At 48.9% G+C, this 16,157-nt stretch overlaps 1 protein-coding gene across 3 annotated transcripts in view; it reads left to right on the top strand.

Moving 5' to 3' along the window:
- The window catches only part of PFKP (phosphofructokinase, platelet), a 75,035-nt gene that overhangs the window by 21,717 nt on the left and 37,161 nt on the right, over positions 1 to 16,157 (top strand). For all 3 annotated transcript variants that reach the window (XM_055353368.2, XM_031015326.3, XM_031015327.3), the window contains exons 3-7: positions 9,456 to 9,533; positions 11,528 to 11,717; positions 13,632 to 13,797; positions 14,968 to 15,012; positions 15,246 to 15,354. In XM_055353368.2, coding sequence (XP_055209343.1) covers positions 9,456 to 9,533; positions 11,528 to 11,717; positions 13,632 to 13,797; positions 14,968 to 15,012; positions 15,246 to 15,354 — 588 coding nt within the window. The remainder of the gene's footprint in view (positions 1 to 9,455; positions 9,534 to 11,527; positions 11,718 to 13,631; positions 13,798 to 14,967; positions 15,013 to 15,245; positions 15,355 to 16,157) is intronic.

A 16,157-nucleotide genomic window follows, 5' to 3' on the forward strand; every position in this document is an offset into this window, starting at 1 on the left:
TTATTAAACATTATTATACATTATTAACTGTAGTCGCTCCATAGTATCACTCATCCCTGGATTTTATTCCTTCTATCTCAAACTGTTTTTTACCCATTAACCATCCTTCTTTACACCCCCGCTTCCTTCTACTTTTCCCAGCCTCTGGTAACCATCATTCTGTTCTGTCTCCACGAGATCGATCCTAACTCTGTCTTCATGAGATCAATTTTTTATTTAAGCTTAAATGTCTGAGTAAGAGATTGCAGTATTTGTCTTTCTGTGCCTGGCTTATTTCACCTGATTTCTGCCTGTTCCATCCATGTTGCTCAGAATGACAGGATTCATTCTTTTTTATTGGCTGAATAATATTCCATTGTGTATCAAGATGTGGAATCAGTCTAAGTGACCATCAGTGGGTGCGTGGATAAAATGTGGCGTATATACGCAATGGAATATTTTTAAGCCATTAGAAAGCCTGCTTTTTAAAATCCCAAGCCTTCTGAGTCCTGGCGTGCCTCTCAGTCCTGGGTTTTGGGTGAGCCATCGTGGGCCTGCAGGATGTACTCCAGTGACTGTGGATGCATAAATCAGCCTTTCATTTCTGTGTGCTCATCTGTGCAGTAGAAATGGTGTTTGCCCTCCTGTCTCCCTGGTAGAAAGGACTTGGAAAAGTCTTGAGACTAACGGGGCAGAGGAGCTGTTTGACTGCTTTTCAGGGATGAGATGCGCATGCCTTTGACTCCATGGGTGTGTGGCCAGGTAGGGAAACGGGGTCTGCACCTGAACACATCTATTCATAGATGGCTCTGCACTGAAGAGGCCCAGCCCCCTCCCCGGCCTGCTCTCTGCGTCATACCCACAGGCTGGGCTTCTCTCTGAGTGTCAGGGCGATGGCATCTGGGGTGGGCAATTCTTGGGGGGTCCTTTGAATCTCAGGATGCTGAGCAGCACCCCTGTGTCCACCTACCCCATAGTCATGACAGTCAAAGATGTCCTTACAGTATCTCCAACATCAGCGAATGTCCTATGGGGGGAAAATCACTCTTTTGGGGGACCACTGTTCTAGACCTATTTGGGCTCAAATTGAGGGGATATTATGTTGTATTTTTTTTAAGTATGACTCAGTAATTTATGCAACAGATTTTTCCACCGATACTCTAGTTTCTAACCTAGAGCTCTCTAGGTTACCAACAGACCAGGACGGTTAAACAGGTTACTATTAATTAAAGGGGTTTGTTTTTTCCTTTAGTAGTGCATGTGTGAAGAAAGTATTAACCTGGGAACAGTGGCGTTTCTGCTGAAAGCCTGGCCTTCATCGACGGAGCTCTGCTGTCTGGCCGCTGCTTGCGCTCCTATAAACCTGGGCCAAGCCTACGTGTGAAGCATGCCAAGCCTTGGGCTGCATTCCAGGGAGACTCAGGGAGGGTTTGCCAGTTAACCCATTCCTTTCTACCTGGTGAACCAATTGTTGCTTCTTTCTTTTTTCTCTTAAGCTAAGGTTTTTCCTTAGAAGCCTACAAATGGCTTTAGCTTCTTGGAGATTATGATACTAAGTATATCAGATGCTTTGACCCAAAGGCCGTGCCCAGGGTAAACTACCCTGGCTCTGGTGGGTCAAAACCAAGCTGGGGCGAGTCAGTTGGTTAATCCAGGGCTGCCACTGTGGCTGCAGAAAACAGTCGGCTCCTTGCATTTGGTTTCATTCATGAATTTCATATCCTGTTGTTGAATATTCTTCTGCAGATTTAAAAAATTGTTCATATCATTATAGCTCTTCAAATATGACTCACTTAAGATTCTTGCCGAGCACCGTGGCTCATACTTGTAGTCCCAGTACTTTGGGAGGCTGAGGCGGATGGATCATTTGAGGTAAGGAGTTAAAGACCAGCCTGGCCAACATGACGAAACTCCGTCTCTGCTAAAAACACAACAGGTAGCTGGGCGTGGTGTAATCCTTGGAAGGCTGAGGCTTGAACTCAGGAGGTGGAGGTTGCAGTGAGCCTAGATTGCGCCACTGCATTCCAGCCTGGGTGACAGAGCGAGACTGTGTCAAAAAAGAAAAAGAAAAAAGTCTTTTATCTTAATTTTTTGTTTGTTTTAAAGTTTGGTTCTGCTCTGGACAGCTGTTTGTAAACAATATCAAAGCTGTCTTTGTCATAGTCCACACCCTAAAGAAAGGCTAGGAATAATTCTGATCATTTTATCGCTAGTTTTTTCCATGATTACAAACAACACATTCAAAGGGTGTCAGATAAGTGATGCCTTTTTATGTTGAAAGGATAAGGGGTGTTGGAACAGCATCAGCATCCAGCCTCTGGTCTTCCCAGATGTGCTGCCATGGAGCCTGTGTCACCTGACCCCTGCCACCGGCCCCCAAACTTAGCTCAGGTGCCCGAGGGTCTCCATCTCCCCATGGCCCCCGGTCAGCAGCCCTGTTCCTGCACCCAGACTGGCCAACCCTTCTGAGCTTGAAATATCAGCATGTGATCTTAGCTTCCCTTGTTTCGGCCCTGAGCATTACAGCTTGACTTACTATACCGATAAACAAACCATTAACTTATCAATGAATTGATTGACATCATGCTTCCCTTCCTTAGTTGGTCTCGTGGAGGTGGAGAAGAGGATGATAGATAGCAGAGGCTGGGAAGGAGGTGTGGACAGGAGGGAATGCAGAGAGGTGGATGGGTGCAAACATATGCTTAGATAGAAGGAGTAGGTTCCAGTGTTGATAGCGGGGTAGGCTGGCTGTGTTAGCAACAGCGTATTGTATTAATGTATTTCAGAGCAGCTGTGGGAGAGGACTGGAAATGTTCTGAATGGGTTGAAGTTAAAAAATACCCAGGGTGACGGACACCCCAGTACCCTAATTTGGTCATTACAGGTTCTGTGCATGCAACAGATACTCACATGTACCCCACAAATATGTAAAATTATATGTGTCAATAAAATTGAAAAAATATGGGGAAAAAAACCTTTCCCTTCCTGATAGAAACCCTTCATTTGCCACAGGAAATATTTCTTTTGGGATAAAATGAAGCTCCTGCTTTTACAATTTTTAAAGTGAGAAATCTCACACTTGTGACCCAAAATAAACCCTTTTCCCCAGAAGTGCTGGTGCTCCCCTGTCTGAGGAAGGGGGTGTGGGGGACCTCTCCTAATCTGGAGGATGCCTGAGCTCCTGGGATGTGTAGATGGGGGTGGCCACGGAAGCCTGAGCTCCTGGGATGTGTGGATGGGGGTAGGGGGGTGACCACGGAAGCCTGAGCTCCCGCTCCTGGGATGTGTGGAAGGGGCTGGCCGTGGAAACTAGTTGGCAAGACAAAGAGCAGGTGACAGCATTGGCCCTGGCTTCTGGGGCTGTGTCTGATTTTTTTTTTAAATCTCTCTCACCCCTCCCATCCCTGACTGTCACCCCCACCTTCCCCTAACAGTGTTGAAAGACCAAGCAAGGTTGTCCACATCCCGTTCAGTCACATCTCTTTGATGTTTTAAACATAACTATTTCTGCCCGTTAACTTCCTTGAAGTGAAAACTACTCAACCACTCCACTTCTGTCTAAAAATAAGTGACGCTTGAGCACAGCACTGTGCAGTTTCTTACGTGTAGCTGTTCCCGACCTGACTCTACAGGGTCTTTACCAGAGCCCATGCCTTCCACTAACACGCGTGTGTGCTCACCAAGCTGGCTGACTCCTAAAAGGCCAGTTCAGGTGGCCTGGTTCTGCTCTGCACTCCCTGCCTATCGTTCGAACATTGTCCAACAAAATTGATGCATCCAGGGTGACGATAACCACAGGAACAAGCATTATCTTTTTTTTTTTTTTGAGACAGAGTCTTGCTCTGTCACCCAGGCTGGAGTGCAGTGGCGCAATCTCAGCTCACTGCAAGCTCCGCCTCCCAGGTTCACGCCATTCTCCCGCCTCAGCCTCCCGAGCAGCTGGGACTACAGGCGCCCGCCACCACACCCGGCTAATTTTTTGTATTTTTAGTAGAGATGGGGTTTCACCGTGTTAGCCAGGATGGTCTCCATCTCCTGACCTTGTGATCTGCCTGCCTTGGCCTCCCAAAGTGCTGGGATTACAGGCGTGAGCCACCGCTTCCGTCCTAGCATTATCTTTTATTACATGTTTATATGCCAGCCAGGTCCCATGCTGAATTCTTCATGTATGATCTGCCTTCATCCCACCACCATTTACACCATTGCCTGTGGCTTCAGACAATCTAGTTTCAGTCAACATTTCAAACTGCAGAAGACCACCATCTCCCTTCAACACCGCCTCCTCACCACTGTGGTCAGCTGAATGAGCCTCAAGGGGGGGTTGCTGTAAGGTCACTGCCAGGCCAGTGCTTGGGACCCTCTTTCTACAGGGGAGGAAGGGCGACCGGCCTCGCTCCTGCTGGGGCTGTTGGTTGTACAACTTACCGAACTGTGCACTCTTAGCTTTGGCTTAAAGAAATCTGTGATGCCAGAGGGCTAAATACATCATGCTGTTGCATTATTGGTCTTCCAAAGAAGCAAGTGCAGGACCACAGGATGGTGTGTCGTGTTCTAACCTATTTTAGAATTTAACAGTTGACTGAGTCTCCCAAGAAGAAATCCTGAGGCTGCTCTATAGAAATTTTCTATCAAGTAATGAAATCAGTGAGGGTGCTTTGCTGGGGTGATTGGTAGGGTCTCTGGACAAGAGCGTTCCTTCAGAGTGTTGGTGGGGAGGTGAGCAGGGCTTGGGATGTGTGTTGGCATGGGGCTGTTTAATCTCAGGCTCTGCCTCTGAATTTCCTAGAGACAGGATAAAGCCACGATTCCTGGCCTTTGAAAACCATTGACATAGAGAAATTCCTGCCGCCTCTCTTTCTCGCACACCTAGTTTGGAACGCTGGTGTTTCCCGAGTCTAAGCCTAGAGAGCCGTTCAGAGCTGACCTCTCTGCATGCTTGTTCTGAATTCTAAAAGTGAAATGCTTTAATTTATTAAGGAATGTTGTAGCTTTAGGTTCTGTGGAGGAGGGAAAGGATTAAACTAGGGAAAGCTTGATTCTGTAGGAAACAAAAAAAAATAGTATTTACTCAGAAGCAGTAAAGCCCCTAAATCTCTGAATGCAGTAACTATGTCTGCAGGAAGCTGGTGATAACACTATCTGGAAGACACTTTTAAAGTCTGTTATCTCCAGGAGCTTGTTTTATTCTGGTAGTTGGAATGTTCACCATTTGGAGTTAGTTGAGTGAAGAATTCAGGAAATCAGACTGGAAAAAAGCATTATCCAGTTGAGAAGACACAGGGACCCATGCAACAAGCATTCTGAAAGAAAAAGCCTACTGCTGCAACACAACGGTATAATTTCCCTTTGTCTGTAACTTAAAAAAAAAAAAACTTACATATGAGATGTCCGAGAAAGCCGCGCATAGGTGAACTACGCACATAGGTGAACTAGCTTACTCCATTTATGATGGATTCGGCGATTGCCTAAAAATTCTAGTCAAAACCACCTCTACATATAGAACGATCTCCTACATGGTTAGAAGGCTGTGGTTATTTTGACACAGCTCAAAACAATTTCGAATAAGTTGAAATGACTTCAGAGCCTGTGGCATGTTCTTAGATGTGATCGAATGACTCAACGTAAAAAATTCTGTCCGACGATGGATCCGATACAGCCAGCGAGGAGCTCTAAGGTTCATCTTGTGAGTCAGAGTCAACAAGACAGAGAATGTTACTTTGGCCAAAAAACTGAGATAAGGTTAAAGGTTTTATGCTCTGTTTTTCCTATGTGAGTCATAAAACTGGCTTGGAAGGCAAATTCCAAAAGGGTGTTTTAGGAAACGTCTGGGCTTTGGCTGTAGTAAGATAAATATTCAGCCTTCTAAGAAGACTTCAAAAGAGAAAACTCATCTGAATTTCTACGTTGTAGTACGTTTGGGCAAAATGAGTCTTCCTAAATTAGTAATGTCTTCCTTGTTGGTGAAAGACAGCTTAGAACTGTGGTTGGTAGTTGCTTTTCACATGTTCCATGGGCGTCGTGACTTTGCAAATTAAAGAATGAGTCATTTCCTAGCAACTTAGATCACGCATGCACTAGACAGGGAGCATTGGAGGTGGCACTCAGAAAGCCCTCCCCTTCTATTTTTTAATTGCTTTCTTTGCCACATGCATCTATGCAACACAAAATAATGAAATTACTTTCAGAGAACATTTTACTTTTCAAAATGTTGTGGTTTGCAGAGCAGTTTTCTTACTACTCTAGAAGCAAGAGGATTCGTTAACATGTTTGATTAAATCCGTATTTAAATTCTGTGAACTCACGCAGGGAAAGGAAATTGTATGGTTCCCACTATGGCATATTAACTAGTAAAATGCTGGGTGGCGGTTGACTTGGAAGCAACGTCCGGGATAGCGCGTGCTCCAGGAATACTCTGAAAGCTGATGCCGTTAGGAGTGCATGGTTGACTCCTGGGCCTGAGACGGCCTCAGGATGCTGCAGCGGCCTTGGCATCCTCTTCAGCAGGGCGGCGGCCGGGACTGGCGCCTTCCCCTCGGTCTCTTTATTTACCAAAAAAACTGCATGCACAGAAATGACCGCAGCAGCTCTGGGTGTGGGAATTTAGGAACTGTCTGTTTCAGTTTTGCCGGAGTCCCAGGTTTACGGCCACTCTACATCCCAGTCCTCTCAGGGAGGTCCCGGTTTCTGCTGCAGTTCAGGCCCTATCATGGGTCATCTTTTCTCTCCTCCTGAGATGTGGGCTTGGAGGATGGGACGTCGTGCCTCTAAGAAGGGTCCGTTTCATGGTGGTGCAGGCTCCGACTCTTTGGCCCAGGCTACATGCCTGCTTCCTTGTTTCCTTGCCCCCCGAGCTTCATGGAAGTCAATCTGGAAAGTCAGGATCACTGCAGATGGCAGTTTGTTCAGGGTTGCTCCCAGACCTGAAGAATGGAGCGCTCTGTTGTGCGTGCAGAATGAAGCATAATTCTTAGCAGAAACCTGGGAGGCTGGGCGCGGCGGCTCATGCCTGTAGTCCCAGCACTTTGGGAGTCCGAGGCGGGCGGATCACGAGGTCAGGAGATCGAGACCATCCTGGCTAACATGGTGAAACCGCGTCTCTACTAAAAATACAAAAAATTAGCCGGGCGTGGTGGCAGTCGCCTGTAGTCCCAGCTACTAGGGAGGCTGAGGTGGGGGAATGGCAGGAACCCGGAAGGCGGAGCTTGCAGTGAGCCAAGATGACGCCACTGCACTCCAGCCTGGGTGACACAGCGAGACTCTGTCTCAAAAAAAAAAAAAACAAAAAAACAAAAAAACACACCTGCGAGTTTGGGGTGGTAGAGATCACTAAAAATGCAACCCCAAGGCTAGGTTATCTCTTTATTTACATATCCACCCACCCGCCTACCTACCTATTGTACTTACAATATTCTAAGGATTATGACCTCCAAGAGTCATTCATGGCTTTGCACGTGGCCGTCTGTTACTAGTGAGTCCTTGTGTGGACAGAGCATCCGCAGCAGGACAGAACATAAACGGTGCCTCCCAGGGTGCCCTGTGCAGAGGCGAGGTCTGCATCCGACCTCACACTTGCTCACCCTCGCCCTCCGGGGGACGGCTACACTGGGCTCATCTGCACTGCAAGGGAAATCTGTTTTCAGAGCAAGGGGAGACAATAATAATAATAATCATAATCCCTAGAGTGAGACTGGGCTGTGTTTAGAAGATGTTCCACTGTTTTGCCATGGAGGTAGGGGGCCTGGTGATGGGCAGTCCCTGTACCAGCCTGTGAGCCAGTGCCTGGGTGCCTGGGGGGTCTCAGCAGATGCAGACGGGGCTGCCAGCGCTGAAATGAACCAGCTCTGTTTTGGATTCTGTTCCATTCCAGACTGTTTTCTCCTTTCTTGTTTATTACATGTATGACACTAAATTATAAACACACGTGTGGCCAGGCATGGTGGCTCACGCCTGTAATCCCAGCACTTTGGGAGGCCCAGGCAGGCAGATCACTTGAGGTCAGGAGTTGGAAACCAACCTGGCCAACATGGTGAAACCCTGTCTCTACTTTAAAACAAAAACAAAATTAGCCAGATGTGGTAGTGTGTTCCTGTAATCCCAAGTACTCCGGAGGCTGAGGCAGGAGAATTGCTTGAACCTGGGAGATGTAAGTTGCAGTGAGCCGAGATCGTGCCACTGCACTCCAGCCTGGGCAACAGAGCAAGACTCTGTCTCAAAATAAAATAAACACACATGTATATATAATATTTCTGGTGGAAATTTACATTTATAAATATAAGTATACAAATTGGCCAGCTATCAAGGTGCCTGCACTATTGATTAATTTATATATAGAACTCCATAATCTATGAGTCATTTCAATTTTAAAAACCTTTCTTCCTTTTTTTCTGTCCTCCAGACCCTCACTAAGGTGGGCTTATGGATCCAACAATAATCTATCATGAACTTTTCTAAATCCTTAATAGTTATTCCTTCTTAAGATTAAATGCTGTGGAAAGTGAGTTATGTAGATGAAGTTACCAGTGGGCATTGCTGCATTTCCTGATCTTATATATTCCGTGGAGAAAAAGATGGGGATGCATTTAGCATTGAAAGGTAATTGTCGGCCAGGCGCAGTGGCTCACGCCTGTAATTCCAGCACTTTGGGAGGCTGAGGCAGGCGGATCACGAGGTCAGGAGTTCGAGACCAGCATGGCCAACAAGGTGAAGCCACATCTCTACTAAAAGCTACAAAAATTAGCCAGGTGCAGTGGCAGGCACCTGTAATCCCAGCTGCTCAGGAGGCTGAGGCAGGAGAATCACTTGAACCCGGGAGGCAGGTTGCAGTGAGCCGAGATCACGCCACTGCACTCCAGCCTGGGTGACAGAGTGAGACTCCGTCTGAAAAAAAAAAAAAAAAGGTAATTGTCCTTGGGCTTCTTCTACCAATGTGTCCTCACATACTGATATCTGATTCCCTAACGCAGCACCGTGTCATTAACGGAGGGTAAGGTAGACAATTATTATTCAGCTGTGCTGTTTAATAATATTCAACATACATCCCAAGTGGCCCGGGTTGCCTTGGCAGGCGGAGCCCCTGACAAAATGCTCCCATGTATGTCCCGTGCTCGACAGTGCTGTGTGCCTGTGAGTTTGTGCTGAAGTATGACAAACACGTTGGGTGAACGTGACCCCTTTCAACCTCTAGGGAAACACGACCCTTTCAACCTCTCGGGAAACGCTGGGCCATAGGAGAATGGCTTGATTCCTCATTGCACTGTGAGGCTGAGTCTAGGCAGACGTTCCCATTACTAGGGACTCAAGGTGAGGACTTTCCCACAATTCACTGCTTTTATCCAGTGCTGGAACTGCCCTGTCTTCTGACCAGTGGATGCTGAGGAACTGACATTCACTGTCATTTTTCCCGTTTTATATAATTTAAGGATCACTTCCCATTTAGTGAAGTTTCTCATTTTTAAGATTCTCCCTTTCTCCCCTAGGGCTACCAGGGCATGGTGGACGGAGGCTCAAACATCGCAGAGGCCGACTGGGAGAGCGTCTCCAGCATCCTGCAAGTGGTAGGTACTGGGCTGCATCCACAGGGTTCTCTGAGTTAGAGACTCTTTTACGTCTAGTAAATTCCCAGAACACTTGAGCTCAGATCAGTTGAGAAATAGAGATTATGTGGACAGAACAGACTTTGTGAGCAGCTCTTTACTTGTGGTTTGATTTTTAGAAATGCATGTGTTAATCTGTGACTCACTTTGAGTAAATCGGTGCCTCCCCACTGAAGACGCTCATGGGGCCCACACCTTCGTGCTGGTCCAGGCTCTCTCTGCACTGGGCGCCTCCTGAGCTCTGACACATCAGAAGAGAGGTGGAGGGAATTTTGACAACCACGGAAGTTAGGTGGAGCAACGTTTGCAAAACATCGGGAGAGTGTGGGCTGAATTCACACAGGGGAGCGTTTCCATTCTGCGGTCGTGATTGACGGAGGAAGATAAGATGTGAACGGAGAGTTGAAGTGTGTATGTATCAGTGAGTCTGTGTTTCTGTGTGTGGTGTATGTGGTATGTGAATCTCGGTGTGCATGTAACTGTGTGAGTTTGGTGTGTGTCTATATGTAGGTGTGTGTCTGTATGTAAGTGTGTGAGTCTGAGTGTGTATGTGTGGTGTGCCCGTGTGTATGTGTTAACTGTGAATTTCTGGCTAGTGAATGTGTATCTGTATGTGGGGTGTGTGTATATGTGGTGTCCTTGTATGTGTAGGTGTGTGTGGTGTGTGTGTGTATGTGAAAGAGAGTGAGTGAGAGAATGGGAATGGCACCCACTCCTCTGCAGCCCAGTTATCCTGGTTTCATTCCTGAGTTGCGGCCACCTCGTCTCTTTGGTTGGAGTTTCTGGGTTGCTGGCTCTAGCTCCCATTGTGCTGGCTCTCGTGCTGCCCCCCAGGTTTTTGTCCAGGCAGAGTCCAGAGAGCACCCCTGCCCTGCTCTGTGCTCCCACCCTCACCTGCCTTGGGGGTTGGGTTGTAAGTGGTCTCGGTCACACTTGGTGCCAGTGACTTAGGATCGTGTGGAGTGAATTTCAGTTTTTGTAACCTTTTCATAATGTTTTGATACATTAAATGGTGGTAGGTTTCATGTAAAAATAGGAGCTTTTCTGGGATTCGGAATATTAGTAAGTCTCTGTATGTGAAAATGAGCTGTGTGTGTGCACCATTGGTGTATCGAAACACGCACTCACATCACTGCAGGGGTCTCCTGGGAGCTGCCTGCAGACCGAAGTCAGGGAGAGCTTTGCCTCCAGTGCAGAGACAACCCCTGCTGTGCTTATGAGCACCTTGCTTGACAAAGTCAGCATGCGCTTAGGGATCCCGTACGGATGGAGTTTGTTGGTGCATTCATGGTTTTATTTAAAGAAATCCTGCATTTGTGGATCCCACCAACAATTCTTAGTTTTTGGAAAACCAAGTGTGACGAATCATGATCTACATCCCCTGGAAGTTTGGATGAAAGAATTTAAGATCCTGAAGATGTAGCTCTTTAAAAGGGGCAGCGGGTATGTGGTGCAAAAAAAAAAAAAAAAAAATCCCCCTGGCCCCAGGTTCCTGCTGGTTTTACTTGCAGGTGCTGTAAGGGGTGACTGGAGGGAGAAGCCTGGCTGCTGGTCACACTGCTTCCCTTGTGCTGGCCGGCATGCTCTGGTGGTCAGGGGGCTTGTCTTTGGTTCCACGTGCACCTGGTCGAGCTCGTTGGCCGGTGCTGAGGCGGCTGCTGTGACACCGCAGGCTGGTTCCTGCTCCATGTATTTAACTGATGGCTGCCGTGTGTCTGGCTCTGCACCCTCCCTGGCTCCTCCTGGGTGTCATGCGCCTGTCTTTGTCCATGGAATGCTGGTCTGGGACGAAAAACAGGAAAATCACAGTCTTTCATAGCTAGTTACTAACTCACAAGATGAAAATGAGAAAAATGTAAATTCCAGCACCCCATGTTTATAGTCGGCCTGTGTGTGCCATCCACCTGGCTCTCTGTCAGCCTGAGAGGAGATAAATTAGCTGGTGTCTTTCCCAGGGCGGGACGATCATTGGCAGTGCGCGGTGCCAGGCCTTCCGCACGCGGGAAGGCCGCCTGAAGGCTGCTTGCAACCTGCTGCAGCGTGGCATCACCAACCTGTGTGTGATCGGCGGGGACGGGAGCCTCACCGGGGCCAACCTGTTCCGGAAGGAGTGGAGTGGGCTGCTGGAGGAGCTGGCCAGGAACGGTGAGTGTCCACCTGCTCCTCTGTCCTGCGGGTTTTCTCCCTGTTTCAGAGCTTTGGAACAGACACGTTTCCCTCTTCACTGTGGCAGAAGCACCTCTTCTCACAGATCTTACAGGTCACCATCTCAGGACTTTTTATGATCTCAAAAAACAACAGCAATGATCGTAAGAATGCTAGTAATTTAACCTTACCATGTGCCAGGCACCCTTCGACCTTTTACACAGATAGTTTTATGGAATCCTCACGACAGCCATCTAAGCCAGGTTTTAGATCATCCCATTTACAGATGAGGAATCAAACGGCCACTCAGCCGTGGGGCGAGCCGGGTCCCCAGCAGCCTGGGACACTAGCATCCGCCTTTCAGCCCTCACACTGTATCCCTCCAGCTCGCTGGGGTCCTTTAACACTGAAGTTGCCACAGGACTTTAATTTATTTAGACGATAAATCTCTGCCGATACATCATCCGGTACCAACTTCGGCACTACTTAGGAAAGCGTTTCTGAGAGCCCTGTGTGTATGTGGTTTATTTTTGTTTTGTTTGGTTGTTTGATTTTGTTTGTTTTGAGACAGAGTCTCTCTCCATTGCCCAGGCTGGAGTGCAGTGGCACGATCTCGGCTCACTGCAACATCTGCCTCCTGGGTTCAAGCAATTCTCCTGCCTCAGCCTCCCAAGTAGCTGGGATTACAGGCATGCGCCACCACACCCAGCTTTTTTTAAATTTTTTTATTTATTTTTTATTTTTAGTAGAGATAGGGTTTCGCCATGTTGGCCAGGCTGGTCTCAAACTCCTGACCTCAGGTCATCCACCCGCTTCAGCCTCCCAAAGTGTAGTTTTTCTCCCTTGAAGCGGTTATATAATTTCAGTGCAATATTAAATATGACCAGGGAAGCATATTGTTTAACAGCAACTCGATGAGAGGCGGCATTGAGGCAAAGCAGCTGTCCCCAGGTTTGTGAACATCCCTGTAGGGGATGGAGAAGGCTGCCCATTGGAAGCAGCCAGGCCTCACGGTTCCCGCTTGTCCACCTCATCCTGTCTGGCACAGCACAGTGAGTGCACAGACTGGGACAGTGGCCACAAGTCCGGGCCCAAGCTTGCCCCTGGCCCTTCAGTGGTTCCGATTCCCTTTATGCAGAACTGCCCAGCCCAGGTCTGTCCTGAGTGTGAGGTAGATGCTCACCCACGATCCAGCTTCCCACAGATGCATGAGAAATCAGTGTGAAGTTGGCCTAGTGTCTTAGATTCTTAATTCTGTAATTGTAACGTATCGTGCTCAAAGCCGTGTCATTCTCTGAAGCTGTTGCCAGGAACTACTCAGATGTTTGTTTACCGATTGCAAATGTGGATCCTTTCTTTTATTTTTCTAATCCACTGTTCTTGTCTAAGTGCCAGGTGACAGCGCCCATTGTGTGTAACTGCTGCCAGCTTTGTCTGGCTTCTCTTTCCTTAACTATGCAGAATCCGGTTGCCTTAAGTTCTGAGAAAATAAAGAATCGGCCAGGGCAGTGGCTCACACCTATAATCCCAGCACTTTGGAAGGCCAAGGCAGAAGGGTCACTTGAGCCCAGGAATTTAAGACCAGCCTGGGCAACATAGAGTATGGCTCTACAAAAAAAATTCAGAAATCAGCCAGGCATAGTTCTAGCTTCTCAGGAGACTGAGGCAGAAGGATCGCCTGAGCCCAGGAGTTCAAGGCTGCAGTGGGCTATGATGGTGCCACTGCACTCCAGCCTGTTCAACAGAGTGAGACCCTGTCTCAAAAAAATGATAATAAATAAATGATACCAATAACAAAAGAGTTTAGAGTGGTTGATTTCTCTACCCACGGCCATTCTGCCTCACCCCTAGTGGGGCACCCCCCGAACGCGCCATGGTTACGGCGATGAGATGTGCTGTTTGCTCCCCGCGCAGGCCAGATCGATAAGGAGGCCGTGCAGAAGTACGCCTACCTCAATGTGGTGGGCATGGTGGGCTCCATCGACAACGACTTCTGCGGCACCGACATGACCATCGGCACGGACTCCGCCCTGCACAGGATCATCGAGGTCGTCGACGCCATCATGACCACGGCCCAGAGGTAAAGCACTCAGAGGAACCGGCGGGAGGCCAGTGGGGCCCGATGTGTGCCCAGCTCAGACGTTACCACGGGCTCTAGAACATTCTGCAGATTGGGTGTCCTGGTGCTGGTCTCGTAACTTGACTTTTAGGAGCTATTGCCAGAACATTGTTCTCTGGTCTACTTTTCATTTTTAATTTTAAAACATTCCTTGTTTTTAACCTGATGATAGAAAACAGTTTATTAGAATTTGGAAGGAAGAAATAAAGTAATTACCATCTAAATGTCCTACCCAAACGTCTCCGGAAGGAGTGGCAAGCAGGAAACTGTCGTGTGGATTTTCCACACCACTCATTAGAAATGCAGCCAGCGATGTCCTGCCCTGTGTAACCTACAGATTCACGAAGTGTCGTGGGGGCCACAGCGTTTGATCCGAGATGCTCTAGGCTCAGCAGGTTATCACTAATGACTGTGGGGCGCACCGTACAATTTCTGAAGCAATTTGCATGGAAACCATGTGAAATGGTAAATAGAATAAGTGTCTCCCCTTTAAGGACGAGGTGCTCGAGACTGGGAGAGTGCCCAAATCCAGTCCCCAGCATGGCGCCTCCCAGTCCTCTGTGTGCGTGTCCTGTTCCCAGTGATGCCTCACTGGACATTCTCAGTGCGTGGGCGTGAACCCCACAGTTGGTGGAAAATCACCGAGTTGGAAGGCTGCTCGGAGCAGTTGGATTTTTCCATTCTCTGGGAAGACCCACAGTCTCTGGGCATTAAGCAGTTAGTGAGTCTGGCACTCACTTGTTTCCGTGGGAGAGATCCAGCCGTGGCTGTCGACAGCAGCTGCCGACTGTGCCCAATAGAGAAGGTATCTGGGAAAGAGCCCAGCACGGGGCCTGGGAGTGTGAGTGTGTCCTGGCACAGGCAGGCAGGAGGTGTCCACCGTGCAACTGGAGAGCGCAGAGGTGGCTCAAGTCCCCTTCCTCGCAGGAGTCTGGAAGGCTACTGCATAGCGTTTGCCTTAGTAGAAAATGGACCATTTTTGAAGCCTAGGTCCCTGCAGGCCTCCTGGCTAACTCAGCTGTCAAAGCCCCTTTTCTCTGCTTTCTGAGCTGTTTCCAGGACTGAGTGGGTGCTCCCTCTGTTTCTCTGCTTTCTGAGCTGTGTCCGGGGCTCCCTCTGTTTCTCTTCCAGCCACCAGAGGACCTTCGTTCTGGAGGTGATGGGACGACATTGTGGGTACGTACCTGCGGTGGGTCCGGTGGATGCGGTTCAGGCGGGGGACCCTTAGCATCATCTCCCTGAGGCTGCACCCCACATCCTGAATGCTCCCGTGGAAAGTCCTGAAGGGGCCGGCATCCCGCTTCATACCTGGCGTTAGGTCTGCACGTCTGTCACTGAGCGGGGTGCCTGGGCTGCCCTGGTGGGAAGGATCCTTCTGGGGTGTTGATGCTGTTGCCTTGTCCACATAGGTACCTGGCCCTGGTGAGTGCCTTGGCCTGCGGTGCAGACTGGGTGTTCCTTCCAGAATCTCCACCAGAGGAAGGCTGGGAGGAGCAGATGTGTGTCAAACTCTCGGAGGTAATGCGGGTCCCGTGGCCATTGATAGCGGGCGATGCTGGCTGCATTGCTTTAATCAGGATCCCAAGTGGGACGGCATTTTAAGCAAGTGAAAACATTTCTCTGTCTCCAGTTTGTCACACTTTGTATTTCACTCTATGGACTGTTAGCGTGGGGCATGTTTTCCTCTATGAAGGCTGAGACTTAAGGCAGAAGAGGTTTCATTTAAGACCTGAGGCTGAGACAGAGTGAGCCTGGTTAGAATGCCCCATGCGTGCCTAACTCTGGCAGGTGGACTTCAGGCACTGTTGGCTCCAGGCTCCACACAGCCACCCCTACCATTTTCTACGGGTGGGTCTTTAATTTGGGGCTTAATAGAAAGCCAGTCCATTGAGGATGAGTTAATCCACATCATGGAGTGGTCGCTATGTTCCTTTCATGACCTCTTTAGGCTCACATGACTGCCGTGAGCATAGGAAGGACGACGGGGAAAGCAGCCACGGTGGCCCAGCAGTGTGAGGCCTTTCGGGTGCAGCTGCAGCTGCCAGAAACCCACTGTCTGGGCCCTGTGTCAGCTCGCACCGTGTTTTCTCTCCCAACTCTCTGCTGCTGGAGCCTGTGTGCAATACAACCTCATCCCAGTGGCCAGGCTTCGGGGCCTCCCCTGGGAGGGGCCGGGGAGGAGTGGTTCACAGGGAGATGGCAGGAAACTCTGGAGGGAGGCAGAAAGCATGGCGTGCACGGGGCGCCTGTGGGGCGTCCACCTGTGTGTCCTTCCCCATGGGAGGCAGAAAGCATGGAGTGCACGGGGCACCTGTGGGGCG

Source organism: Gorilla gorilla, chromosome 8 (assembly GCF_029281585.2).
Source record: "Gorilla gorilla gorilla isolate KB3781 chromosome 8, NHGRI_mGorGor1-v2.1_pri, whole genome shotgun sequence".
Taxonomy (NCBI): Eukaryota; Metazoa; Chordata; class Mammalia; order Primates; family Hominidae; genus Gorilla; species Gorilla gorilla.